Genomic DNA, 27,824 nt, shown 5'->3' with positions numbered 1-27,824 from the left:
ACGGCTTCCGGAGTTAATTCGCACTTTATTGATATGTTACGTGTTTCGAGGGTGAGAATCTCCTCTTCATCAGGATGAGCTGTATTACATTTATGATAGACACCTCACATAGAAGGCACTACTTTCTTAAAGGGAGATTGTTAGGTTAGAATCCCTTGCCAGGAGAGTGGCTATAAAAAGAGTTTCCCTTAAATAAGCAGTGTAATGCTTAATCTGTCCTGCAGGGGCGCTAAGGGGAAACTGAACACTTACAGCCAGGTCTCCTGCTGAAGAAAGAGTAAATTATAGAAACTCAACTGCACTGTTATGGGGATGTCAATCAACAAGTGTGTTTACTTTTTCTAAAGGAAAGCAGCAGAATAGTGATTTCAGCTCTGGAATATGTTTGTATGTATGTATATAGTAACTTCACCAGTAGAATAGTGAGTGCAGCTCTAGGGTATACAATATATATGTATATAGTAACATCACCAGCAAAATAATGACTGCCGCTCTGGAATTTGTATATATATAGTAATTTCACTAGTAGAATAGTGAGTGCAGCTCTGGAGTATATATGTATATAGTAACTTTACTAGCAGACTAGTGAGTGCAGCTCTGGAGTATACAGTATATATATATAGAGTAACTCCACAAGCAGACTAGTGAGTGCAGCTGTGGAGTATACAGTATATACGTATATACAGTAGTAACTCCACAAGCAGACTAGTGGGTGCAGCTCTGGAGTATACAGTATATATATATATAGAGTAACTCCACAAGCAGACTAGTGAGTGCAGCTCTGGAGTATACAGTATATATGTATTGAGTAACTCCACAAGCAGACTAGTGAGTGCAGCTCTGGAGTATACAGTATATATGTATATAGTAACTCCACAAGCAGACTAGTGAGTGCAGCTGTGGAGTATACAGTATATACGTATATACAGTAGTAACTCCACAAGCAGACTAGTGGGTGCAGCTCTGGAGTATACAGTATATATGTATATAGTAACTAGTGAGTGCATTAGAATAGGATGAGTATTATGAGAATAACTAAACTTTCATGTAGATTATTCCTAATGTATAATCTATAACCCAGTGTTCCAGGTCACCAACAATCAGAAGGCGGCTTGTCACCTAGTATGATGTATATCCCCGTATACCCCTGCACTTAGTAACCTTCTGTGTTATCATAATGCTGATGGGTGTGCTCAGCTCTGCTACATCTCTATACGATGACAGGGGGAATGGCGGCACAGCACCAGTTGTATATTTCTTCAGAACTCCCTAATGATCAGATGTTGGTGATGATGAATATTGATGATATATGGGGTTATCCATCTTGTAGATATTGGTAGCGTCAGATTTCCCAGGGTTCCTTTGGTCTCCGGTGGTCCCTGAAGCCGCCTTGGCACACTTGACCGTAGCGTACACAACCGTGAACTGGTGGGAAAAAACAAGGACAGAAATTCTCAATACTATGCTGTAATATATTGTAAAGCCTGGGACTTACTGTGCATCCCAACCAGCGCCATCACTGGGTGTCACCCACTCCCCGATATACCCAGTATATACAGAGCATGGAGGAGGAGTATGGCCATGAATGGTGAGTGCAGTAACTGTGACTCCTATCTGTGTTATGGGACATGCAAACCTGTACATCAGTGTCCTCTCTGACCCACATGTCACATGTGCCAGTCCATGGTCCCTTTGTCCATCTAGTTACCCCAGTGGTGTGGTCATTATGGAGGCAGACCATGCACCTGCCACGGGGCCCACACTGCAGGGGGCCCAGGGGCCTGCCCCAGCAAAGCACCTTCATGGTATGGGTCACAGCGGCATCCCCTCCCGTCCCCACCCCCAGACAGCAATGCACCTGCCCCTTGGACAAGCAGCTATCAGCACATCAAACCCCCCACCCCCACCCCAGACAGCCTCTGTCCGCACATTACAACCCCCCCTCTCCTCGGACCAGTAAACACATGCTCACCTGAACCAGCATTTGTTCTCCTGGGCCCCCGACACACGAGCATTGGGTTGGGCCTGGTTTTTAGCAATGGAGTCCCATGAGTCCTAGCTACACCCCTAGCTGACCCCCTTAGGGAAAACGTTTGGCCACATCTGTTATAGGTCAACTTGACCCAATGTGTGACCTGTTCACAACTATCAATATAGTCCATACTGTAGCTGTCACTTTCTTCCATATTATACTTCTATATACTTACATCCTCTCCTGTAGCAGCCGCTGGATAGGGGGAAGGAGCTAAAAGAAGACAAGAAGAAAGATGAATATCAACTGTTGTTGGTGTTTAAATGCAATGTGCCAAATGGCAAAAAATGTAAATCCAGCTCCAACCAGTGCAATAAAAAAATCCAAATTTATTATAAATGCATGTTAAAAATTACATGGACGTCCATACAAAAGAAAGAACCGACGCGTTTCAGAGCCTAAGCTCCTTAGTCATGGCTGTTGTTGGTGTTTCCTGGACTTCAACATTATTCGTCAGAGCTCCATTATGGGTCTCATTACCTACATTGTGCACATCGATAGCACACACACACACACACACACACACACACACACACATACACACACACACACACACATACACACACACACACACACACATACACACACACATACACATACACACACATACACACACATACACACACATACACACACACACACACACACACACACACACATACACACACACATACACACACATACACACACATACATACACACACATACATACACACACATACACACACACACATACACACACACACATACATACACACATACATACATACATACATACATACACACATACACACATACACACATACACACACACATACATACACACACACATACACACACAGACACACGCACACTCCCCCTACTAAGCGTACAGCCATTCATGGGGTCTGTAGAATATACACAGAATATAACACTGACCTCGCGTTGCTTTGACAGTAATGTAAGTGCAACCTTCATCTTCATCATCAGGATTCCTCCTTGATGGCACTGACAAGAAAAGTCATTGGGTTACCTATACTTCGAAGGGTTACATATGTCTGCTCTCTCTCACTGAGAACAGGGGATATATGTCAAAGCAATGAGAGTAAAGTAAATGTAGAGGGAAGAATAGAAAACATACAAGACAGGGAAAGAAAGAAAAGTGAAAGGAGGGAAAGTGATAAGAATGGAGGAGACAATGGGATGAACAGAAGAGAAAGTAAAGGGAATATAAGGGAAAGTGATAGATGTGCAGGAGAAAGTGAAAGGATGGAGGAGGACATAACATTAATGATAGAGAAAGTAAAAAAGGCGGGAAGAGAAAGTAAGGGAAGGAATGGAGAAGAAAGGGAAAGAATGGAGGAGAAAGGGAAAGAATGGAGGAGAAAGGGAAAGAATGGAGGAGAAAGGGAAAGAATGGAGGAGAAAGGGAAAGAACGGAGGAGAAAGGGAAAGAACGGAGGAGAAAGGGAAAGAACGGAGGAGAAAGGGAAAGAATGGAGGAGAAAGGGAAAGAATGGAGGAGACAATGGGATGAACAGAAGAGAAAGTAAAGGGAATATAAGGGAAAGTGATAGATGTGCAGGAGAAAGTGAAAGGATGGAGGAGGACATAACATTAACGATAGAGAAAGTAAAAGAGGCGGGAAGAGAAAGTAAGGGAAAGAATGGAGGAGAAAGGGAAAGAATGGAGGAGAAAGGGAAAGAATGGAGGAGAAAGGGAAAGAATGGAGGAGAAAGGGAAAGAATGGAGGAGAAAGGGAAAAGAATGGAGGAGAAAGGGAAAAGAAGGGAAGGAAAAGTAAAAAGAATAGAGGAGAAAGTAAAGTAAAGGCAAAAGTGCAAGTAATGGAAGCAAAAAGAAAGACTATGATATAGAAAGTAAAGTGAATTGAAAAGTAAATGGAATAAAATAGAATAGAAGATAAAGTGAATGGAAAAGAACAAGAAGGGAATAAAAGAGAAAGAGGGAAATGTGAAAGTAATAGAAAGTAAGTGGAATAAAAAGGGACGGAAAAGGGGATGAAAGAGAAAGTGAAAGGAGTAGAAGGGAAAGTGAAGAGGGTGCTGGAGAAAATGTACGGAAGGAGAATAGAGATGAGCACAAGTCGAGCATGCCGAATGTGTCCCTATTGTTATAACTTTCTAAATCAACAGTACATGTGTTATAAATAAAATAGAAAAAGAAGAGAATGGAAGCACAAGTGAAAAGAGTAAATAAAATAATAGGAATGGAATATAAAGTAAATGGCAAAGAGGGAGAAGAGAAGGAAATAAAAGCGTGAGAGAAAGGAAGAGAAAGCATGGGGAATAGAAGAGAGAGAAGAGAATGTGAGATGGATAAAGGGAATGGACATAAAAGAATAGGGAATGAAAGAGTAAGTGAATGGAATAGAAGAAAAAGTAAAAGACATGGAAGGAAAGTCATAAGAATGGAAAAGAAAGTAAAGGAAACAGAAGAGTGATAGGTATGAAAGAGAAAGCTAAGGGGGTGAAAGAGAGGGGAATGGACGTGAAAGTGAGCGCAATGGAAGAGAATGAAACTGGTGAAGAACTGGTGAAGAATGGAAGAGAATGAAACTGATGAAGAACTGATAAAGAATGGAAGAAAATGAAACTGGTGAAGAACTGGTGAATGATGGGAGAGAATGAAACTGGTGAAGAACTGGTGAAGAATGGGAGAGAATGAAACTGGTGAAGAACTGGTGAAAGATGGGAGAGAATGAAACTGGTGAAGAACTGGTGAAAGATGGGAGAGAATGAAGTTGGTGAAGAACTGGTGAAAGATGGGAGAGAATGAAACTGGTGAAGAACTGGTGAAGGATGAGAGACAATGAAACTGGTGAAGAACTGGTGAAAGATGGAAGAGAATGAAGTTGGTGAAGAACTGGTGAATGATGGGAGAGAATGAAACTGGTGAAGGATGGGAGAGAATGGAACTGGTGAAGAACTGGTGAAGAATGGGAGAGAATGAAACTGGTGAAGGATGGGAGACAATGAAACTGGTGAAGAACTGGTGAAAGATGGGAGAGAATGAAGTTGGTGAAAGATGGGAGAGAATGAAGTTGGTGAAGAACTGGTGATGGATGGGAGAGAATGAAGTTGGTGAAGGATGGAAGAGAATGTAATGAGAAAGAAAGAATAGTGGAAAGTGAAGAGAACGTGAGGAGCTGGAATTATCAGGTATATTTGGGTTATTTTCTTACTATTCTCGTAGACGTCTCGGTTAGTTGTAGTTTTCGCCTTGTCTATGCTCTCATTGTCTTCTTCTGTGTTCTGATCTGTTAATAAGAAAATTTTATCAGCTACTTCATTCTCGATCCGTACTGTAGTACACCACAACCCAACCTACAACAAAGCCTCCTGGTGGTAGTCATCAAAGGAAGGATGGAAAAGAGGAAAGAGAATAGGCAGGAAGAGTAAAACTAGGGAATACATAGGGCTAGATAGAAAAGACAGGTACATAGGGGTAGGTAAAAAGGGAGTGAACTTCAGTTGTGACATTTACATTTTTCCGGTTTACTTTTGACCCTGCACCTCAAACTATATTAGAGAGACATATAGGATAGATAATAAAGAGACAGAGAATTACACATAACTGATATGGTAAGAGTACTAAACCAGCTTATCAGTGTCCAAAAAACACACCGATCCCTGTATAACCATCTATTCTCACCCATTCAACAAAGACCACATCATTTAGCCCTAATACTCCAAAAAAGTGAGGAAAACAAAATAGAGGATGTGTGTCTCTTTACCACACAATTGGCCCTTAAAGTGATATTGTCGTCCCCCCTCACTCTATGTACAGGTCTCTGCACCATCCACAAGCTTAGATGCTGCATTTGATATATACCTGTACAAAACTTATGTGTGGCTTCCATCTGCTCTAAAATCGTGTTTTTTTATCGGTGGACAGTGTCACCTACAGTAGGCTGGGCTTCAGGGCAGTTGACCCCCCTCTCTTATATGGACAGTGTCACCTAGGCAGGGCTTCACGGCAGTTGAGCCCCCTCTCTTATATGGACAGTGTCACCTAGGCAGGGCTTCACGGCAGTTAGGCCCTCTCCTATATGAACAGTGTCACCTAGGCGGGCTTCACGGCAGTTGGACCCCTCCAATATGGGCTGTTTGACCAAGGCGGGTCTTCACAGCAGTTGAGCCCCCTCTCTCATATGGACAGTGTCACCTAGGCAGGGCTTCACGGCAGTTGGACCCCTCCAATATGGAGGGCTTCATGGCAGTTGGGCCCTCTCCTATATGAACAGTGTCACCTAGGCGGGGCTTCATGGCAGTTGGGCCCTCTCCTATATAGACAGTGTTACCTAGGCGGAGCTTCACGGCAACTGAACCCTCTCTTATATGGGCTGTTTGACCAAGGCGGGTCTTCACAGCAGTTGGAATCTCTCCCCAGCAGGAAGATGGGGCCCAACTGCCATGAATACCTGTCTAGGTGATACTTCAATAAAAAGTGCAGAAAATCAACCTAATAGTAAAACCCTAATATCTCGATACCAGGTGCCGTAGTGAGGAATAAAAAAATAGAGAGAGAGGTTAACCTGTAGATGGTGTTTTCTTAGGACAATATCCTCTGTATAATAAGAGCAAGCCAATAACAGCAGCGATGGTGACCAGCAGCACAATGCCAAGCATCAACCACGGGATACTATAAGCTGCAAAACAAAAGCCATAAAGTAGTAAGAACAACATCAGAAGTGATGATAATTATAAAGGGAAGACGGATAGGGACGACCAAGTAGAGATAAAGGAAATAATGTCAACAATAAAAAAAAAAGAGGAAAAATAAGAAAAAGGGAATAGAATGAAGAAGACAAAGAATGAAAAGAAAAAGGAAGATGAAGAAAGACATTTAGACAATGACGACAAATCTCATGATACCTGTATTACTTGACTCCAAGACGTTGACCTGTAGGATGTTACTGAGCGCGGAGAAGGTCCTGTTGGGGGAGAGCTGGTTGCTGGCATTACACTGGTACCATCCTTCATGGTCATATAGAAGGGAAGGGATGTACAAGACTTTCCCATTGTCTTCAAGCTGATAGAGCTCAGAACTTTCCTCCACCACAGTGTCATTGTGCAGCCAGGAGACAGAGATGGACGTGCCACGCTGGGCGGAGCAGGTGAGGTTTAAGGCTTCTCCTATGGTAAAATCCTCTCCATCTTTATCTGTTATAATGGTGATGCCCAATACCGGTTCTGTTTGGAAAAAAAATGCAGTAGAAGTGTGATGGTGATAATATATGGTAGGCTTCAGGTGGGCATACACCTAGTACCGCTTGGCCAAACGTTCCTGTGTTCTCTACGGGGAGAGGATGGGTAAACGCAACGAGACTGCTCTGGGAAATGTGCCGAGCAGTGATTTTGTATCACGCCCGACCTCTATCTCCACCATCATCATCTGTCAGTGGAGTCTCGGGAGAGCCCCATACACCTTATACTGATGGCTGAACCCACCCAGAGCAATGAGTTCAGCCACACTGCCATTACTGGTTCCATTAATAGCTGATCCCATCCAACTGGACAGCAATAATAGTCCCTGCCATGATAATAAGGAATACTATAACAAACCCTTCTAAATCCCGCAATAAGTCAGTGGTGACCACCCGGCTCCACTGGAGTCAGCCATACCATGGATCCAGAACAATGTCATGGAGCAATGCCTATGCACAAAAAAAGCGTTAAAGAGGTTGTCCGGGAAAAATCAACAGCCTCCAATCCTTGGGATGAGTTAAAGAGGTTGCCTGGGAAAAATCTACTCTTCTCCATCCACAGGACAGGGGTCTGACCTCCGTACCCCCCGCCCATCTCTGTATCTGGTCCGGGGCTTCTTTGTCATGAATAGAGTTGGGGGCCGGCATGTGACCTGAGGCCCCGTCCATACTTACGGAGCCACCAGAAAGAGCAGAGTAAGCTGGAAGAGTGATTACTCGGCTGACCCGCGACTCCTGTGGATGGGGAAAAGTTGACTTTTCCCAGACAACCTCTTTAACTCATCCCAAGGACTGGAGGTTGTTTTAGGGAAGTCCATAGATCAGTGATAACATACAGTATATAGACTTAGAACACATACACGTGAAGTAACTACTCACCTATTACCAGCAGACTGGCTCCATCACTCCGTTGAGGTTGGGTAGGGAAACCATTGTAGGCAGCACAGTAGTAGACTCCACCCATGGTCAGCGATGTAACGGTCAGTTGTATCTCTGCCGCCTCCATCTGGTGAACGGTAATATTTCCTATCAATGTCTCATGGTGATAGAACTGGTAGTATATAGGATGGGAACCTCTAGAGGACGCACATCGAAGAACAATGTCCTCTCCCACAACCACCTTGTCTGGTAAGAGCAGCAGGCCAGGTTTATCTACAGCCGCTGTGGAGAAGTAAGATGGACACGTTACCGTATTTAGATGAATAAAATATAAGCAAACTAACAATAATGTATGGTGTTAAAGTGTCACTGTCGTGAATTTTTTTTTTCCAGAAATCAATAGTCCAGGCGATTTTAAGAAACTTTGTAATTGGGTTTATTATCCGAAAAATGCATTTTTATCATGAAAAAGCAGTTTGAAGCTCTCCCCCCTGTCTTCATTGTTCTCCTATGGAGAGAGCTAAAGAAAAGACCAAAACAGGACAACAAAGAGTTAATCTACAAATCCCTCACGGGATATCTCCTGTGACAGTCACCAGTGACCTGTCTGAGCTCGGATTACAGCTGTCACCCAGCCAACCAGCCTGTAATCCTCTGTTATCTGCTTTCTGCTGCCGGCTAACTCCCTCCTTTCTCCTCCCCCCTCCCCTCTCCCTAGAGCAGACAGGGGACGTCTCCTGCAACAAGTCACAATTTTCAGATTTTTCGGAGTGGATGAAAAAGAGGAAGGAGGGGGGGACCTGGGAAAAGGCTTTTTACATGCAGATAATGGAAGATTTGGCTAATAAACCCAATTACAAAGTTTCTTAAAATCGCCTGGACTATTGATTTCTGCAAAAAAAAAAAATACGACAGTGACTCTTTAAAGGATTTTATGTTGCTGTATATTGGGACAACTGAGGGATCAGATTAAATGCTGAATGGCATGCAACCTGTGCCACAAAAAAATAGTATGGGCCGTAAGTGTGGCACGAATTCACCGATAGGATCTCTGTTTTGGCGTCACATCAAATATCAGAAAACAATTTAATAGGGCATTACAAAAGAAAACTTTGATATGTCAGAGAGAAACGTCAAAATGTTTGATCGGTCAGGGTTAAGATTGCAGCCGATCAGAGATGGGAGAAGTTCTAGCCGGCTCCATGTCACATGTCCTAGAGGGACTTTCAGTGTAGGTCCATGTGGTCTGTCTAGGTCTCAGGGGGTCTGTCCATGGGGTCTGTCTAGGTCTCAGGGGGTCCGTCCATGGGGTCTGTCTAGGTCTCAGGGGGTCTGTCCATGGGGTCTGTCTAGGTCTCAGGGGGTCTGTCCATGGGGTCTGTCTAGGTCTCAGGGGGTCCGTCCATGGGGTCTGTCTAGGTCTCAGGGGGTCTGTCTATGGGGTCTGTCTAGGTCTCAGACACAGATGATACAGCCCCATAGGCAAAAAAAACCTCATTAGTGTTTGACCCATATGATGTGGGTAATAACTAAGGGTCCTTTTAGACATGGATATTTTTTCGGTGGCGGGGGCCACAAACAAACACAGGTCAGCAAGATTAGCATTTGTTTACAGCGCGTTTACACAGCATGAAAATTTAAGGGGCCCGGGCTGCATGAATGATCCTTGTATCATTTGTGCAGCCCGGGAAAGTTACAGAACAGATATGAATATAGAATATACTGTACATATAGGATATGTATATATCTGTGCTGTCAGTTTAAAGATCACAAGCCGTGTATACTCACATCCAGGTCTCCCATCTTCCAGCTGTATCTTCAGGCCCCTCCTCCAGCTGTCAATCAGAGAACCAGATACTGGATTGCAAGCAGCCATGTATACTTACCAGCCACGCTGATCTAGAAACTGACAGCACAGATCTCCTAAGTGAGGGGATTGAACATCACTTAGAGGGTAGCCGCCCCTAGAGACGATGTTCTTTGTGTTATCTCATGTGATGGCGATGGGTGTGTACACGTTACACGTCTCGTGTGTGAATTGATACTTACTTTGTACCCGGATTATTACTCCTGTGCTGTTTTTAGTCATATTATAATATTTCAGTGAACATGAGTAGTTCCCGGTGTGCTCCTCTGAGGCCTGAGAGATCACATACACCTCCTTGTATCCGCTCTGTACAGGCTCTGAGTCTCTGTAGAACGTAAACAATGGATAAGGAAGCCGTTCAGTATGTCGGCACCATATTGTCACGTTGTCTCCTTCTTGGACTCTTTCTGGATGGATCTGTATCTCTGGCTTCTGGAATAACTCTGGAAAATAATTTATCATAATGAAAAATAATACAATAAAATATTTAGTGAGAAATATACAAAAATGGAAAAAATATGACCCTCAAAGTACAGATGGTATAACCATGATGTATGATGGGAATTGTATGGACACCATTGCCTAGGCCATTACAGCACTGGTCATATGGTAATAGCTGGATTTGGGCCCATAAGTAGTGATGCCCGGGGGTCCTGATCACTCTCAGTAGATCAGAGAGAATAAAATACTCAGAAATACCCGTCCTGTGGATCAGGTATTAGCAGTTCTCACCCTTGGTAAATATCAGGATACTCCTTGTGAAGGAGACCCCTAGTATTATAACATATCTATCATCGGCATAAATGTTCTTGAAAACCTCAACCCTTTAGCATCACATAATCTCACCGTGGACATCATGTCGATCCAACATACACATAAACAACCACAGAAAGAGACATAAAAAGCTGTCAGATTCTGATTTTGCAATTAATGCAAAGGCCGTAAGCCAATTGCTGCCCATGGTGAGAGTAACAATTCCTTCCATACTTGTTATTATCTATTGTCTCCTTTCCCCAGTTCTCAGCTGCTGCTTTCTGCTGAAGACACAAAAATCTGTGTGTGAGCTTTTCTCTCTGTCTCCCCCTCCTCCCCCCCCCTCCCTTCTGAGACAGCTAATGTAAACCAGTCCCCGGAAGGCTTTATCTGTAACATTGTAGCTTCTTTGTAATGCTGGAAGGGTTATTCTGAGGTCAAGTTGCTGATGAACTCACAGTGATTAACCCTCCCAGCATTACAAAGAAGCTACAATGTTGCAGATACAGCCTGCCAGGGACTTCTTTACATCAGCGGTCTCAGAAGGGAGGGGGGAGGAGGGGGAGACAGGTAATAATTTATACCTTTTTACAAATGTAGATTGTGGTATATTTCGGCCACATGTGGTACACCCCGCTCACTCTACATCAGGTTCTGAGCACTTGGCAGGCCGCCACAAAGTGTCAAAAAGTCACAACATTTTTAGTAAAATTTGTGAATCCATACCAACCTCCTATACTGATGTATAACATGTCACTCATCTTCATCACTGTATCCGATAGAGTCCGCACCTCACAGGTATAATTCCCAGCATCCTCCAGCTGAGCGGACTGGACTGTGTATTGTACTTCATCAGGTGATCCCATTTCATGCACTTCCTGTCCATTTCTGTAAATGGTATACTTCAGCTTTACGTCCTCTCTGAGAGGGTTACGTCTTGTGTCACACCGCAAGGTCATGTCATCACCTTCTCTTATTTCTTTTACAGATGGTAATAATAATAATATTTCTGGTCTCGTGAAGAGATCTAGAACAGAATATAACAATAATCTTATCATTGGGCACAAGCAGCTGAATGGAGATTATCCTGGATCCCTGGTGGTAGCGAATGTCAGATGTAGGGCCGAGATCAGCACCTGCTCAGGGCCGGGATCAGCACCTGCTCAGGGCCGGGATCAGCACCTGCTCAGGGCCGGGATCAGCACCTGCTCAGGGCCGGGATCAGCACCTGCTCAGGGCCCGGATCAGCACCTGCTCAGGGCCGGGATCAGCACCTGCTCAGGGCCGGGATCAGCACCTGCTCAGGGCCGGGATCAGCACCTGCTCAGGGCCGGGATCAGCACCTGCTCAGGGCCGGGATCAGCACCTGCTCAGGGCCGGGATCAGCACCTGCTCAGGGCCGGGATCAGCACCTGCTCAGGGCCGGGATCAGCACCTGCTCAGGGCCGGGATCAGCACCTGCTCAGGGCCGGGATCAGCACCTGCTCAGGGCCGGGATCAGCACCTGCTCAGGGCCGGGATCAGCACCTGCTCAGGGCCGGGATCAGCACCTGCTCAGGGCCGGGATCAGCACCTGCTCAGGGCCGAGATCAGCACCTGTTCAGGGCCGGGATCAGCACCTGCTCAGGGCCGGGATCAGCACCTGCTCAGGGCCGGGATCAGCACCTGCTCAGGGCCGGGATCAGCACCTGCTCAGGGCCGAGATCAGCACCTGCTCAGGGCCGGGATCAGCACCTGCTCAGGGCCGGGATCAGCACCTGCTCAGGGCCGGGATCAGCACCTGCTCAGGGCCGAGATCAGCACCTGCTCAGGGCCGGGATCAGCACCTGCTCAGGGCCGGGATCAGCACCTGCTCAGGGCCGGGATCAGCACCTGCTCAGGGGGGAGTCTGGCTACTAGAGGTAAGTAAGTAGTAAAATACTTGAAGGCTCAAAATTTTGAAATTTTGAATACTCCTCAATGCTCCTCAATTTGAGTGAATATTGCATCCTATTGAAGTCAATGGGAGATACATGCTCGTTTTTTGGAAACCTAAATACGACCACTTTGAGGTCCTCAAGTCCACAATGTCACCTCTGGAGTGTAACTGGGACAGCAGGGGAAGCAGCCTGGATGCATCTAACACACCCAGGTCACAGCATTACACCACTATCACAGGTAGCGGATCCACGGCAGTAATAGCGCTACAGGTTTTAGTTTACAGTTATTTAAAACAGCAAATTTTTATCTCAGTTTTTCTATTGTAAATGAAAAATAGCAAAAATAGAACCAAAATTTGCTGCTTTATATAACTATAAACTAAAACCTGCAGCCCTATTACTGACGTGGATCCTTAATACCGCTACAGGTTTTCACTTATATTTTCTTAAAATAGCAAATTTTCGTTCTATTATTGATATTCTTTGTTAACAATAGAAAAATTGAAACAAACTTTTGGTGTTTTAAAGTGACACTGTCGCCCCCTTTTTGCATTCTGACATCTCTACACAGGTGTAAAGGGTAAATTTACCAGTTTTCATACTTTATTTTATATCATACGTCATGGTACTTGTTCCAGTAAAAAGTCATTTTTTATCATATGCAGATTATGGTAAGTGGGCCGGGGCTTCAAGGCAACAGCACCACTTAGCCCCACCCACAGTGCCACCGCAGGCCCCGCCCATCCGTGACATCATCGCCGGCAAGGAAGAGGGTCGCTTAACCCTCTTCCTTGCCGTATGGGTGCAGTGTAAAATCAGTCTGGCCCCCAAGAGGTTAAGTGTATATGCAATGCGTCCTTACTTAACCCCTTGGGTGCCAAACTGTGAGCAGCTATCTGTAAAGATGCTGCATACTATAAGGAAGATAACACCTGTATAATGATGGGTGTTCTGATTTGGTCTTTTTTGTGTGTTCCTCCCTTTTTGTTTTTCAGATATTAGTATCCAGAGGATTACATCGGGTTCGGTGGACTATGATGATGACCTGCGGTTTTGGGGGATTTTTAAAAAAATTAAATGGTCAACGAGGGGTGTGGGGGTGTTTTTATTCGAATTAAAAAAAATTCACTTGTCTTTTCTTTATTTCTTTTCTTTACCAGCTTAGTAATGGAAGCCGTCTGATAGAGGGAATCTATTACTAAGTTGGGGCCTAGTGTTAGTCGGTATAAAATGGCTAACACTAACCCCCTCCCCCCCATTATTACCCCAGTAGCCAATGCCACCAGGGGTACTGGGAAGAGCCGGGTGCCAGTAGTCCCGGAGCATCAAAATTGGCGCTCCTGGACTGGGTGGCAGCAGGCTGGTATTATTAGGCTGGGGGGGGACCAAAATAAATGGCCCTTCCCACCCTGGTACTACTAGGCTGCTGCTGCTAGGCTGGTTATCAAAATGGGGGGAACCCTGTGCAATTTTTTTTATTATTTATTTTTAAAAAAATGCATTGGGATCCTCATTTTCATAACCAGTTGGGTTAAAAGCCCAACAGCAGAAGACTAGTAGTACCAGGGTGGGAAGGGCCATATATCAAACAGCTTCCACTACTAAGGCTGTAAAGTATAGAAATAAAGACAAGGCAAGTGAAAAGATTTTTTTATTAAAATAAAAACACCCCCACACCCCTCATTGATCATGAAAAAAAATCCATTTAGGGGCCACTTGCAGAGTGAGGAAGAATAGAGATGCTGATGGACAGCACAGCCAGGTGAGTAGAAGAAAGCCTACATTGGGGGCTTACTACTGTGAGGATTACCTACAGACTGTGGTTACCTACCGGGGTGGATTATCTACAAGGTGAATTGCCTAAATAGGGAGCCTTACTACAGGAGAGAATACCTATAAGCGTTACATACAGGGGATTTTCAACATTGGTGATATTTACTGGGGGCTAACTACAGGGGGAGTCTACATTGGGGATACTACCTATTGGAGGAATTAACAATTGGGGGGGATGGGGGGACTAGTTGTGTCTGCCCACCATTTATGTGTTGAAGAAAGAAGTGGGGATTGCATACCGGAGGGATAGCTGCATAGGGGATGCTATCAACTGGGGCCCTACCTCCAGATAGAGGACTAACTACTGCACAGAGGGGACCTAACTACTATATGGAATTACGAGGGAACCTAACTACTTTATGGAGGCACAGAGGGACCTAATTATTATATAGGGGTAAAAAGGGGCCTAACTACCATATGGGGGCATAGAGAGGGGTAATGATTCTCCTTGAGGAGGGCGCCAAAGGGTGCGATCATGATTGGCCTATAAGTCACTACATGCCTTTTGAAATTCTCCTCAATGGGAAATATTACCTCTTACTACCACGGTCCCAGAATGCTCTGGTACTTTATAACGTCATGCCTGCAGTTGTGTTAATCACTGGACCTACTTTTTGTAGGAAGCCCTGCACATTCTATACCCACCGGAGCTCAGCCACCCTTCTCCAGGGGCCCCATAGGGGCAACATGACCAACCTGTATGATACCTAGATCTGGGCGACATTTCTGCCGCGTGTGGAGACTTTCTCAGGAGACCTGTTCATCTTCCATATTAGATCACTGTGAAAGTGAATGGGGGTATGTGTTACCTTGGACAAATATAAATGTGTCTTCTGTCTCTTTAATTCTCCCTTTAATCTTTTTCTCACATCGGTAAATCCCGCTCATAGATTTGGTCACGTTCTGTAGATGTAACATCTGGCCTGATCCCTGGATAATGGCTCCATCCTTATAAAATGTCGTATCCCCCTTCTTCTTATTGTGGTTATGACATCTCAGATCCAGGGCGTCGCCTTCCAGAATAGTGGGCGGAGTCTGCAGGATGACATCATGATCTGAAACCAGAAGAAATAAAGGAAACGTCCGCAATGTCCTGTAGCCTCCTCTGTAGATAAGAGCTGGCACAGATGGGGCAGATACTCACATAGGGGGTGGACATGGAGTCTGAGGGGGTAACTGGCTGTTCTTCCTCTCTGACATCTATAATCTCCAGTATTATTACTATTCATGTTATTAATTGTGATGGATTTTTGCTCATCCGTGATCTTTTCATTGTTTCTGCTCCACACATATTTCCAGTCTTGGTGTACAGAAGATTCTCCCCCACAAGACATCACCATCTTCTCTCCAACAAATATATTTCTGTAGTTTGGATTAAAGGTCACAGTTGGTCTATCCGGTACACCTTTAAGGCAGAAAGACAAAATCCAACATACAATTAACTGTATTTAACAGTAATGTCCCACTACCAGTGTTTCGTCTAGTCTTTATACACCTAGGTAAAACTAGTTTGTTCAGGTGCCACACCAAGTGGTCTTAGCTGCATTCCCCATTGCAGCCACTAGGTGTCTCACTCCCCTGTGCACAGCTGCAGTACAAGTAAAAGGTTATGCTATGTTTATTCTACAGAATTGTTTTCTTAAGCAAACACTCTGTACCTTTCTCTCCTCTTTTACACACACTTCCTGTCACACCACCCTATATAAAAGAGAGGGATTTCCCGTCAGGTGGGCAGTAGAGGTTAGTTTTTCTATAGAATGGGTGTGGTGTCCCACCACAGGTGTTAGTTGTCCTTACACCCCTCGCAAAAGCCTGTACTTCAAAGCAGTAGTGGTAATGAAGTACGTTTGAACCTACGTTTTGCCACTAGATATCGCTAATATGTATACTATGAAAATCAAGTATTGCACAGCATAGGTAACTAAAGGGTTATTGTTTCTGTGATTTGCACACCAATGAGAGCTCTCTACTTATCTCCTTTCTTCTCTTGCACTCTCTTCTCACCCACTCACAGCACATGTTACATATGCTGTAGAACATGGGTCTCCAAACTGCGGCCCTCCAACTGTTGCGAAAACACAACTCCCATCATGCCTGGACAGCTAAAGCTTTGGATTTGGCTGTCCATGCATGATGGGAAATGTAGTTTTGCAACAGCTGGAGGGCCGCAGTTTGGAGACCCATGCTGTAGAAAGTAGTCACATGGGGAGAGGAAGTGTAGCCCAGTGGCGGATTGGTCTACCCAACCTGGGCCCCCCCTGGTCAATCCGCCCACATTATAATCCACTACTGCCCCCCCCCCCCCCCATACTGTCCCCAATAAACATAATGTTTGGTCCCCTGCTGCACAAAGGATGTCAGGAGAGGAGGGGGCTGATCTAATGGTCCCCCTCTTCCCCTCCTTATAGCTGGTCCCCCTCTTCCCCCCCTTATAGATGGCCCCCCTCTTCCCCCCCTTATAGATGGTCCCCCTCTACCCCCTCCCTTATAGATGGTCCCCCTCCCCCTCTCCCTTATAGATGGTCCCCCTCTCCCCCCTCCCTTATAGATGGTCCCCCTCTCCCCCCTCCCTTATAGATGGTCCCCCTCCCCCTCTCCCTTATAGATGGTCCCCCTCCCCCTCTCCCTTATAGATGGTCCCCCTCTCCCCCCTCCCTTATAGATGGTCCCCCTCTCCCCCCCTCCCTTATAGATGGTCACCCTCTTCCCCCCTCCCTTATAGATGGTCCCCCTCCCCCCCCTTATAGATGGTCCCCCCCCCCCTTCTGGATGGTCCCCCTCTTCCCCCCCTTTAAAGATGGTCTCCCCTCTCCCTTATAGATAGTCCCCTTCTTCCCCCCTCCCTTATAGATGGTCCCCCTCTCCCCCCCCTTATAGATGGTCCCCCTCTTCCCCCCTCCCTTATAGATGGTCCCCCTCCCCCCCCCCTTATAGATGGTCCCCCTCTCCCCCCTCCCTTATAGATAGTCACCCTCTTCCCCCCTCCCTTATAGATGGTTCCCCCCCCCCCCCCCCCCCCCCTGTGCACAGCAGATAAAAAAAATCCTCCTGGTCTGTCCCCGGCAGCGCGCGCATCAGAGAGCTCCCTGTGCGCCGGAAGTCACAGGCGCACAGGGAGCTCTCTGATGCGCGCGCTGCCGGGGATAGGACAGGACATTTATTATAGTGTCCTACTATGTGATTCTTGAGAATATATCCCCCTGTTCTGTGACATTTGTTGTTGGTCAGAGATCCCAGCATATGTGATCTGGTTACTTTAGAAACACCTCCAGGATAGTCACTGTTCTTTTTAATGTTTGGTCTGTCTCTCTTTTTATGGTAATGGTTTTAATGTATATTCAATAAAGATATATAAGTTGTTTGCTACGAAAAATCTGCATTTGTTTTCTTTTTTGGTTACCTTACTTCTGCAACTAGCAAGATGCAGTGATAAACCCAAGAAGTGGGGTAACCGGGCCTATAGGAGAGACGCCTTTACCTACACCGAGGATTCTTCAGTCAGGACAGTGACCCCCTAAGAAGAAAGGCAGAGGGACTGATCCCCAGTAAAGCAAAGCAGTGAAGCCGAAATACTTTACTGACAGACGCTCGTCCACTTGGGGTTAGGCTTCAGTGGGAGCTACACCTAGAGACAAAGGCCTATGACTCGTACTACATCGCAGGGCGGTCACCGATACTGGGAGGCAGAAGGCAGTTAGATTACTGGGACTTATCTAAACGGGAGTATAAGGAGTTCACAAGATTTGATATATATTTCTTCACACACATTCCGGCAGAGTACTGAACTAATTAGACAAGGGATTCTACCCGGCCCCTACACCACCTCTCCATATTATCAAGTATTGTTTGCACTAGCACTTGTTACCACAACTGTTCTACATCTTTTGTATTGCTCTAAACATTCTTGGTGAAGTTAAAGAGGACCTGTCACCCCCCGCGCCGGGGTGACAGGCTCCCGACCTCCAGATAGATCCCCTTATACTTACCTCATGTCGCCGAGTCCTGCTACCGGAGCCGGTCCCGGGACGGAGATATCCCGGTGAGAAGCCGGCGCGCGCGCTGTGGAGATGGGTCCGGCGTCCATAGAGAATGAATGGAGCCGGACTCATCTCTGCTGCGCGCGCACGGCTCCATTCATTCTCTATGGACGCCGGACCCATCTCCACAGCGCGCGCACCGGCTTCTCACCGGGATATCTCTGTCCCGGGACCGACTCCGGCAGCAGGACTCGGCGACATGAGGTAAGTATAAGGGGATCTATCTGGGGTCGGGAGCCTGTCACCCCGGCGCGGGGGGTGACAGGTCTCCTTTAAGCACTGTTTAAGTCAGGACTGTCAGATCTGCATATCACAATTGTTCTTTTAAAGGTCTGCTGCACCTGTGTCCAGGGGTGGGTACTACCACTCCTGGTAAAAGGGGAGATGACCCAAGGAAGCTTTAATAACTGTGTAGGTGCTTAGTGAAGAACCGCAGAGTACTATTAAAATAAATATAATCTTGTTACTGTAAAGATACTTGATACAGGAAAATACAGTACACTTTCATCTTGATACGTTACTTTTAGACTTGAGAACAGGAACAGATCTGTACTGAGAGTGAAGAGGGTGATACTGCCATGCTGGCTGGGTTGGGTGCTGAGAGGTAGGAAAGATCAGAAGTGCAGAGAGGAGGATGTCGAAAGAGTCCCAACCCAAGTAGTTCTGTGCTCTGCCGGAACTTTAGAGGTAGACTGCTAGGATACCCTTTGCCACGTGAATGGTGCTAGCTAAATAACTGCACAGACAACAGTTCCAATTTTAGTGGACGGGGTCGGCCACAGCTTTTATTAACTTAACCAATATCAACCAAACTTCGTCGGGGTTGTGCCAGCCGTCGGAAGGCCGACGGGCACTGCCTCCATTTCTCCTTCTCTTCACCGCCAGCTGTGACTTTATAAAACACATTCTCTTTTTTTTTTTTTTTTTTTAGTGACGTAACACACACACCAACCTCTTAAACAGACAAACCAACGCCACTGAGTACAAAACATAGGGAGGGAGGGAGGGACAAACTCCTGTTGAGGCAAAGCCGAAAGAGGGTAAGCCCGCCCCTTCCTCGGGCTTATGTATCCTTGCCTCCACCCATAGCCTGCCTTTTCCTGGTAACTACTCCTCCCCTAGTTACCACCGGAACTTCCCATGTGCAGCCATCCCAGCTATACCCCCTTCACTAACCATTAACCCCTTACGCTCACCACCGCCCCATCAGTCCAAGACACCATGCCTTATACAGGCTGGTGTCCCCTAGACTGCTAGGATACCCTTTGCCACGTGAATGGTGCTAGCTAAATAACTGCACAGACAACAGTTCCAATTTTAGTGGACGGGGTCGGCCACAGCTTTTATTAACTTAACCAATATCAACCAAACTTCGTCGGGGTTGTGCCAGCCGTCGGAAGGCCGACGGGCACTGCCTCCATTTCTCCTTCTCTTCACCGCCACGGAGGGGCTCGGCTAAGCCTAGACCGAGCCCCGACCCCCCCCCAAAATATACAAGGCCTGTTCCACCCCGTCCTGAAGCCCCGACAGGAAAATATCCAAACCAATATCATTCAGGTGAGTTCCGTCAGCAATCATTAATCTCCGATTGTCCCCTTCCAATTGCCTATGGCGAACCACCACACCCCCGTTCGCCCGCACGAATCTAGAAGTGCGAGCGTTAACAGTCCTACGGGCCCTCTCCATCGCCGCTGCATCCCTGGCGCCCTGCCACTTGACCCTTGAAACTATTTCTGACCAAACCAACACCACTTCATTAAAAAAGCCCGGCAATCTCTCAAAGTCGGAACGAATGATGGTCAGTAACTCATTCAAACGAAGTAGGCACAAATCATTCCCCCCCGCATGTATAACCAAAACCACTGGAGAACGAGCAGAACGTCCTATCTCGATCGCCTGGGACAGGACCTCGGACCAGCGGAGCCCCTTGACTCCTTTCCAATGCACCTCCACATCCCGGAAACCAAGAGACCGGCCTCCCGGGCGATGCGCTGCTCTCTGTGCCGCCCAATAAATGTACGAGTGGCCAATTAGCCACACCACCGGACGTCTAGGACCTGCAAGAAAAACACATTAGCAAAGAAGTTCCGGCCTAACATAAGAGGCATAACATGCGGACCTCCAGCGCCCTATCCTCATCACTTGCTCCTCTGACAACCCCGCTCTAGCTGCCTCCGTCGCCGCGCCAATTCTAAAGGAATGCGTCCCAAACTCGGCCTGGGGGGCACCGGCCGCCTCCAAGGCCTTTTTCATCAATGCTTGAAACTGGTACCTAGATAAGGGAACACCATCTGCGTGTACCAGAAACTGGGTGCACCGAGGACGAGCCGCCATGTACCTAGAGACAATGCTGACGGGACAAGCCGGACCTTGAACCGGGGATAGGGGGAGCCATGCACCCAGACCCAAAAGATCTGTCTTGGATCTGCGGACCCTAACCCTAAGCACCCCGTTGGATAACAACACATCCTCGGTCAAAAGGCCTCCAGCCCGAAGACTAGATGGAGGAACCAGCTCACTGACTCTAAACGCCCCAAAAAAAAGCCAGGACAAAGGCAGCAGAAAACAGTAAAACTTCAAACTCGGTCCGACATAACTTATCTAACTGATCTAATAAACGAACTAACAACGAATAAGAAATCGGCCTGCGACTGTCCTTAGGAGTCTGACTCCTCCTCCAGCCCTTAAGGGCCTGACGGATAGTAAAATTGCCACTAACGTCCGCCCAACCTCGCAACTTAAAGTGGAAATTAATGCCCGCTATCCTACGCTGCGCAACCACACCTGATAGTCCTTTATCCCGTAGAGACAGAAGGTACTCAACCGTAGTAGACACACGGTCGTCCCCGCTCAGCATGACATTTCTTGAACCGACACAACCCAACCACTCATCCCATGCCTTACCATACGCAGACCACGTCGATTGCGACACTGAAGCCTGCACTAGCGGGAGCAGCCGTGTGTCACTAAGTCCCAGAGGTGCTCCGGGCATGCCAGTCCATTCGGCGCCGCTTCCGGACGGAGCTGTCGAAAAACCTGCCAATCAAAACGGGATAAAGCGTCAGCAACCACATTAATTTTACCTGGAACATGTTGTGCCCTGAACACAATATTACCCTCGAGGCAACGCAAAACTAAGTGTCGCAACAAAGCTAACACCGGGAGGGAAGACGAGGTTAACTTATTAATACAGAAAACGACACTGAGGTTATCTGTCCAAAAACATACCCGCCTGTTAGCCAGAACTCTTCCCCAAAGTTCAACAGCAACCACTATGGGAAAGAGCTCCAGCAGCGTAAGATTACGACAGAGACCAAGCTCCTGCCAATCCGGAGGCCACGCCTCGGCACACCAATCGTTGCCCAGGATGGCCCCAAAACCGCAGGAACCGGCCGCGTCTGTGAACAATTCCAATTCGTCGCTGGAAACCTCCTGAGAGGGCCAGCAAGTGCGACCATTGTAGGAACCCAAAAATTCCTTCCACACCATCAGATCGGCCTTCAAGGCAGCGGTCAGCCGGATGCGGTGGCTGGGCAACCTGACTCCTCTGGTGGACAGCGATAAGCGCCTGCAGAAAACCCTGCCCATCGGCATGATTCTGCAGGCAAAAACTAGCAATCCCAACAGGGATTGCATTTGCCGTAATGAGACCTTACGCACAGCCAGGAAACCGTCAATCAGAGAAGCCAAGCGAGCCAGCTTGTCCGCCGGAAGTCGAAAAACCATGTCCATGGAATCGAGTTCGATCCCAAGAAAAGACAGCGAAGTCGCCGGGCCCTCAGTCTTTTCCCCGGCAATAGGAACACCAAATTTACGCATATAAAAAAGGAAGGTGTTCAACAAAAAACGACACCAATGGGAATCTGCTGGGGCAACAAACAAAAAATCATCCAAATAATGAATGATCGCATTACTCCCGGTTTCATAGCGCACCACCCATTCGAGGAAGGAACTGAACATCTCGAAGAAGTGACACGAAATGGAACAACCCATAGGGAGACAAGTGTCATAGTAATACAAACCGTTTATCTGAAAACCCAGCAGATGATAACATTCCGGATGCACCGGGAGGAGACGAAAGGCAGACTGTATATCCGACTTCGCAAGGAGGGCACCGCGGCCGGCCGCAACAAGAAGGCGGACAGCACTATCAAAAGAAACATAAGAAACCGCGGCGTCCTCCTTGGGAATACCGTCGTTGACAGAACTGCCCTTAGGATGAGAAAGGTGATGTATCAAACGAAACTTACCAACTTCTTTCTTAGGGACAACACCGAGAGGTGACACCCTCAAATTCTCAAAAGGAGGAACAACAAAAGGACCCTCAACCCTACCCAGGGCTAACTCCTGACTAACCTTATCAACGAGGACCTCATGTGCTTCCCGGGCAGATTTCAGATTATCCGCCCATAACGGATAGGGAGAAAAATAGAAAGGTATGAAAAACCCATGGGTAAAACCATGTAACAATTGACTAGCTGCATCACGCTTAGGATAACTACTTAACCACGGGCGCATCGCGTCCACGTTCACCGGGGTCTTTCCCGTCAACACCCGCAGCTGGCTTACCTGGCAACTTAGATCGCTGGCATCTAACCGCCGCGTGCTGCCCCCCGCAGGAGGAGCACTCGTGGCGGAACTTACAGAGTCCGAAGAACTTGCAATGGCCCTCGTTAAAAAGCCAGCAGGTTCCTGGCCGTCGCACGGCCACTGCCCCGGGTACTGCAGGCGCTGAGGCAGTGGCCGCTGAGGGAAAGGGATTGCTCTTCTGAGCCATCATCAAGCGCAGCCACACATCCGTGGCCTTCACACCCCACCCAATTTCAGGCTGCAAAGCAAGGCGGCGGCGAAATTCCTCATCGTACCGCCACCAAGCGCTGCCCCCATGTGACTTAAAAGCACTATAAATTGAGTCCATATAAATGAAAAGCTCAGAGCAACGCTCCGGGTGCTTCATACCCATAACACAACCCAGTACAGAGAAAGCCTGTAGCCAGTTGTTTATGGTCTTTGCGACCTTTGGTCGTTTATCATAACGGTCAGCAGCAACGCGTCGCTCTTTGTCGACGGTGTGCTGATCCGTAGTGATCAAGGACCAAATATCAACATATTGGTTAGCCCAAATTTTACTCTTTGTGTCATCGTCCAAATGCGTGCCCAGCGGGCTAATCCCACAGAAAAAGGCGTCCTTATGAACGCCAGCTTTTGCCGGAGGCTGCCTAGCTCCAGCCTGTGGCGGGGGAACCGGGTCAATTTTGCTAAGAATCGCCTTAAGGGCAGGCACTAAATCACCCGCCCCCCCACCCCATGCCCGTGCAAAGTCAAACTCACCCCCAACTGCAGATGACGCCTGACCAGGCATCTCCTGAGGAATAGGCATCGAAATCGAGGGCAACATCGGTGCTGCCGATAACGTCTGTACCGGCGCCGGCGGGGCTGACGGCAGAGTCTGTGCACTTGGAGCCGCCGCTTCTGGCCGAACTGAGCAGCATGGACTCCTCTTCCGGCGTGAAGGCTCCCGCCTTTTCTTGCCACGAACTGACTCCCCATCAGAGCTCGAGGGGGTACGAGACGAGGACCCAGAGGAAGGGGATCGCCACCTAGAACTTCTGGAGCGCCTCGATCGGCTCCGTTGTCTAGACTCCCTATGGTGACGTCTGGAATAGCGAACTCTAGAGTCGCGGGATCTATGGCGCCTATGCCTGGAAGATCCTCTGGAGGACGCATAGGATGGCGAGCGGGAGCGCCTATGCCCGCACACACTGGCACGAGACCCACCGCACGCCTGCGAAGTCACAGGCAGCCGCTCCCCACAGGAGGCCTGATCGAAACCACGCTGCGCGGTGAAGCCTAATGCAACGGGAGGCTGGCTGGGCGGCATAAGGGTGGGAGGGGGGGGGGGAAGGGGGGGGTCATCAGGAAGGGAGAGGGGATGGACCTCATGCTGTGTAACAGGAGGGGGGGGGAGGGCAGTCAGGCTCGGGCAGTTAACAGTAGCCTGCTGCAAAGGGCTGGGAGAGCTGCACTCACCGGACTCATGTGAGGCAGGGGAGACTCCAGCCTGATTGCCCATCGCTGCTGACACTGATAAAGAGGGGGGGGGACCGGGCACTGGTGGATACTGTGCAGCCGCGGTACACCCGGACACGATGCTGGCAGCGTGGGCGCAGGGCGGAAGGGGCGGAGCCAACGGCGGCGCAACCGGAAGTGACGCCGGTGCAACCGCTAATGCGGCTCTACCACCTCCCCCTTGCCGGCGCCGGGCAGAGAGCGGGGGACTGGGACTAAGGCGCGCGGGTGGGCGGATGCGCCGAGCGGACCGCCTGCCACCACTGGACAAAACCTGCCCCGACTCTTCCCCCAAACCTGCCAGCAGGCGGCCGAGGAAAGACGGGTCCTGCTGCAGCTGCAGCCGCAAAGCTTCGGTCAGACTCTCCTGAGACATGACAAACTCCTGTTGAGGCAAAGCCGAAAGAGGGTAAGCCCGCCCCTTCCTCGGGCTTATGTATCCTTGCCTCCACCCATAGCCTGCCTTTTCCTGGTAACTACTCCTCCCCTAGTTACCACCGGAACTTCCCATGTGCAGCCATCCCAGCTATACCCCCTTCACTAACCATTAACCCCTTACGCTCACCACCGCCCCATCAGTCCAAGACACCATGCCTTATACAGGCTGGTGTCCCCTAGAATGAGTAGAATACTTGAGAGTAGAGAGAATACTTGTGCCTGTGTTTTGACTCCTTGGTCTTTGCACCACCTATTGCCCACCAGTGTCGGGTGACAGTCTGCCACTGTGGACGAGTGGAGCATACACGTCTCCGATATCCAGGACGCGCTGCCGACACACTACCTGAATAAAAAGAGCACAAATACTCCCTAATACAGGGGTTGTGAGGACAACAGATCGGCAATAGCCACTGTCCCACCGAGGTTATGTGAGTACTGGCAAAAGCAGCATCTGTAGAGTTATTCATCTACATTACAACTATGGGTTAATATCTCATGCTATTTGTTGAATGTCCCATGTTTTTGCCCCTGATAATGTCACACTAACTTGTTGACTAAAACGCGTAAGGTACAAGTGACAAACATGACCTTGTTTTTTATGAATGAATGACTAACACGGGTCTTGACAATTTGTATTTGTTTGACCAATATAATTATGCATGGATCAACAGGGGTCCAATATATATTGCTGACTGTTACTGATAGGGCATTGCATATTGTTACTGAGACTGGACCGGGCCTGGACCAGATTCAGACCTGGCCAATTGTTGAAGTACCAACATTGGAATCTTAGGTCTGGTTCATCAGACCATTGTATATATGTACAGGAGACTTTTGGCCACAAAGTAGCAGTGATTGTTTAACTGCTAGTGGCCTATTGGTTTTGAATAATAAATTACTCATGGTTTCACGCATAGCCCTCTCCTATTGTTATTGTTTGTAAAAGACTATTTACCTTTCTGTATAACATATAATGTGAGGGGGTGACTGCGATCCCCATATCCGCTCCAGCATACATAGTCCCCGGTGTCAGTAGATTCTGCGTTACTAATTGTAATTTCATGTCCTTCCTGCTGTAGCCTCTTATTGTCTTTAGACCAGTAGTAATAGTTATCGCTGATTGTTTTATTCTGTCCGATATCACATCTTATAGTCACGGAGTCTCCGCTGTATATGTGGCTCCAGTTAGGGGAGGAGGTGACCACCGGCCGGGAGGAGGAGGAGCCTGCAAAGACCAGAAATACAATGTGAACTCCATATAGTAATAAATACCCGACACTGCTCACCCACCTATAACCCCTGATACTGGCTCCGGACACTTGCCAATGGTTCTACATGGGTGGTGCTCATGCTAAACAGCAAACCCATACCAGATATTAATCCACAGAAGATAAAACATGGCGGCATCTATTGACCTTTATTTCAGTCCATGTGGCACAAAAGCAGAGGGACAAAAAAAACAAAAAAACATGGGATGCTCCCCAATTGGCTACAGTTACTTCTGACCCACATAACATGTCATGGCACCTGGGCATGTTCTAAACAGGATCCTGTGCTTGGTGTTTATGTTATGAGCCCACCCCTGGATCTATCGACAAGCACCCCTTGATAGGTTGGTATAGTGCAGGTGTTAGTACAGAGGAACCACAGAGTCCAGCAATCATTTAAGCAGTTGAAACTTTTACTGTAACTTCTTAAAGGCATGGTACAGGGTATAACAGTCTCTTGTATAGGGTGCAATGCAAAGAAAACGTTGCAGACTGAGATCCCCTTAACTATTTGGGTACTTGGAAATAGTTTTGAATAAACTTTGAATATACAGTTACTTAGAAATAGAGTATTTTTACTTTACAGCTTCTAAATGGTGGATATACTGTAGAATATACTTAAAGGGAGCCTGTCACCGGGGAAGAGGCACAGAGCCCGCCCGACCCCCCGATGCAGCTCCCGGATACTTACCCATTTCGATGAGTCCTGTTCCTGGAGCCGGTCCCGGGACGAAGATATCAGCGCCCGAAGCCGTGCGCACGCTGTATGCAAATGAGCAGAGATGAGTCCTATGCCCATAGAGAATGACGGCTCCGTCATTCTCTATGAGCGTCGGACTCATCTCAGCAGTGTGCGCGCACGGCTTCGGGCGCTGAAATCTTCGTCCCGGGACCGGCTCCAGGAACAGGACTCATCGCAATGGTTAAGTATCCAGGAGCTGCACCGGGGGGTCAGGCGGGCTCTGTGCCCGCGTCCCTGGTGACAGGTTCTCTTTAACTTTAGTGGCAGTGGGGTACTTGAGGTAAGGGGGACTTATGCAGACTTTTGGGTTCTCAACTGGCGGGGCTCTGACCACCTTGTGTGAGTGGCAAAGAAACTGTACCTGCATCCATGGACTTGATGATCCGCCCATTGCTGTCTGTTGGCACCGAGTGCCACAAGATCTAGGAACATGGGTACCATCTCTTGGCAAGCTAGCCATCGGGGGACCACTTGTGGCAAAGTTCTTGGCTTTAACTGCTCTGATCTAACTCTTAAAGGACCTCCTGTGGACTCCTTGCAGTGTTTTGAAAAGAAGAAAATGATATAATAGCCCCTCAGTGGGGAAAAGCCTCATTAGGAGTTACTAGCCTAGCATGACTAGGTAGTGTCCCAGTATAGATGTTTTACTAGGTTCTATGTCACATGTCCAAATGTAACTCTGTCAGATGTTACACTCTGTAATGATAGGTGTCTTTCTGCAGTATCACCCCTTGATGTCTCAGTCTCCCTTATTTCTGTGCACAGCTGAAGGAGATAA

At 47.6% G+C, this 27,824-nt stretch overlaps 1 protein-coding gene across 1 annotated transcript; it reads right to left on the bottom strand.

The window, feature by feature from the left end:
- Nucleotides 1-741: 741 nt before the first annotated feature.
- On the bottom strand, nucleotides 742-27,487 carry LOC138770404 (Fc receptor-like protein 3). Its single transcript, XM_069949507.1, has 14 exons — nucleotides 27,408-27,487; nucleotides 26,996-27,066; nucleotides 25,992-26,261; nucleotides 15,637-15,897; nucleotides 15,302-15,547; nucleotides 11,471-11,767; nucleotides 10,170-10,430; nucleotides 8,121-8,402; nucleotides 6,910-7,227; nucleotides 6,570-6,683; nucleotides 5,217-5,291; nucleotides 2,951-3,019; nucleotides 2,208-2,245; nucleotides 742-1,425 (listed from the first exon to the last, which is right to left on the bottom strand). The coding sequence occupies exons 1-14, from the start codon at nucleotides 27,485-27,487 to the stop codon at nucleotides 1,270-1,272; spliced, it is 2,538 nt and encodes an 845-aa protein (XP_069805608.1). The 3' UTR covers nucleotides 742-1,269.
- Between the last annotated feature and the right edge of the window lie 337 nt (nucleotides 27,488-27,824).

This window comes from Dendropsophus ebraccatus, chromosome 13 (genome assembly GCF_027789765.1).
Source record: "Dendropsophus ebraccatus isolate aDenEbr1 chromosome 13, aDenEbr1.pat, whole genome shotgun sequence".
In the NCBI taxonomy this organism is placed as follows: Eukaryota; Metazoa; Chordata; class Amphibia; order Anura; family Hylidae; genus Dendropsophus; species Dendropsophus ebraccatus.
Note: the sequence above shows the minus strand (reverse complement) of the source record. Positions and strands in the feature narration are given on the sequence as shown.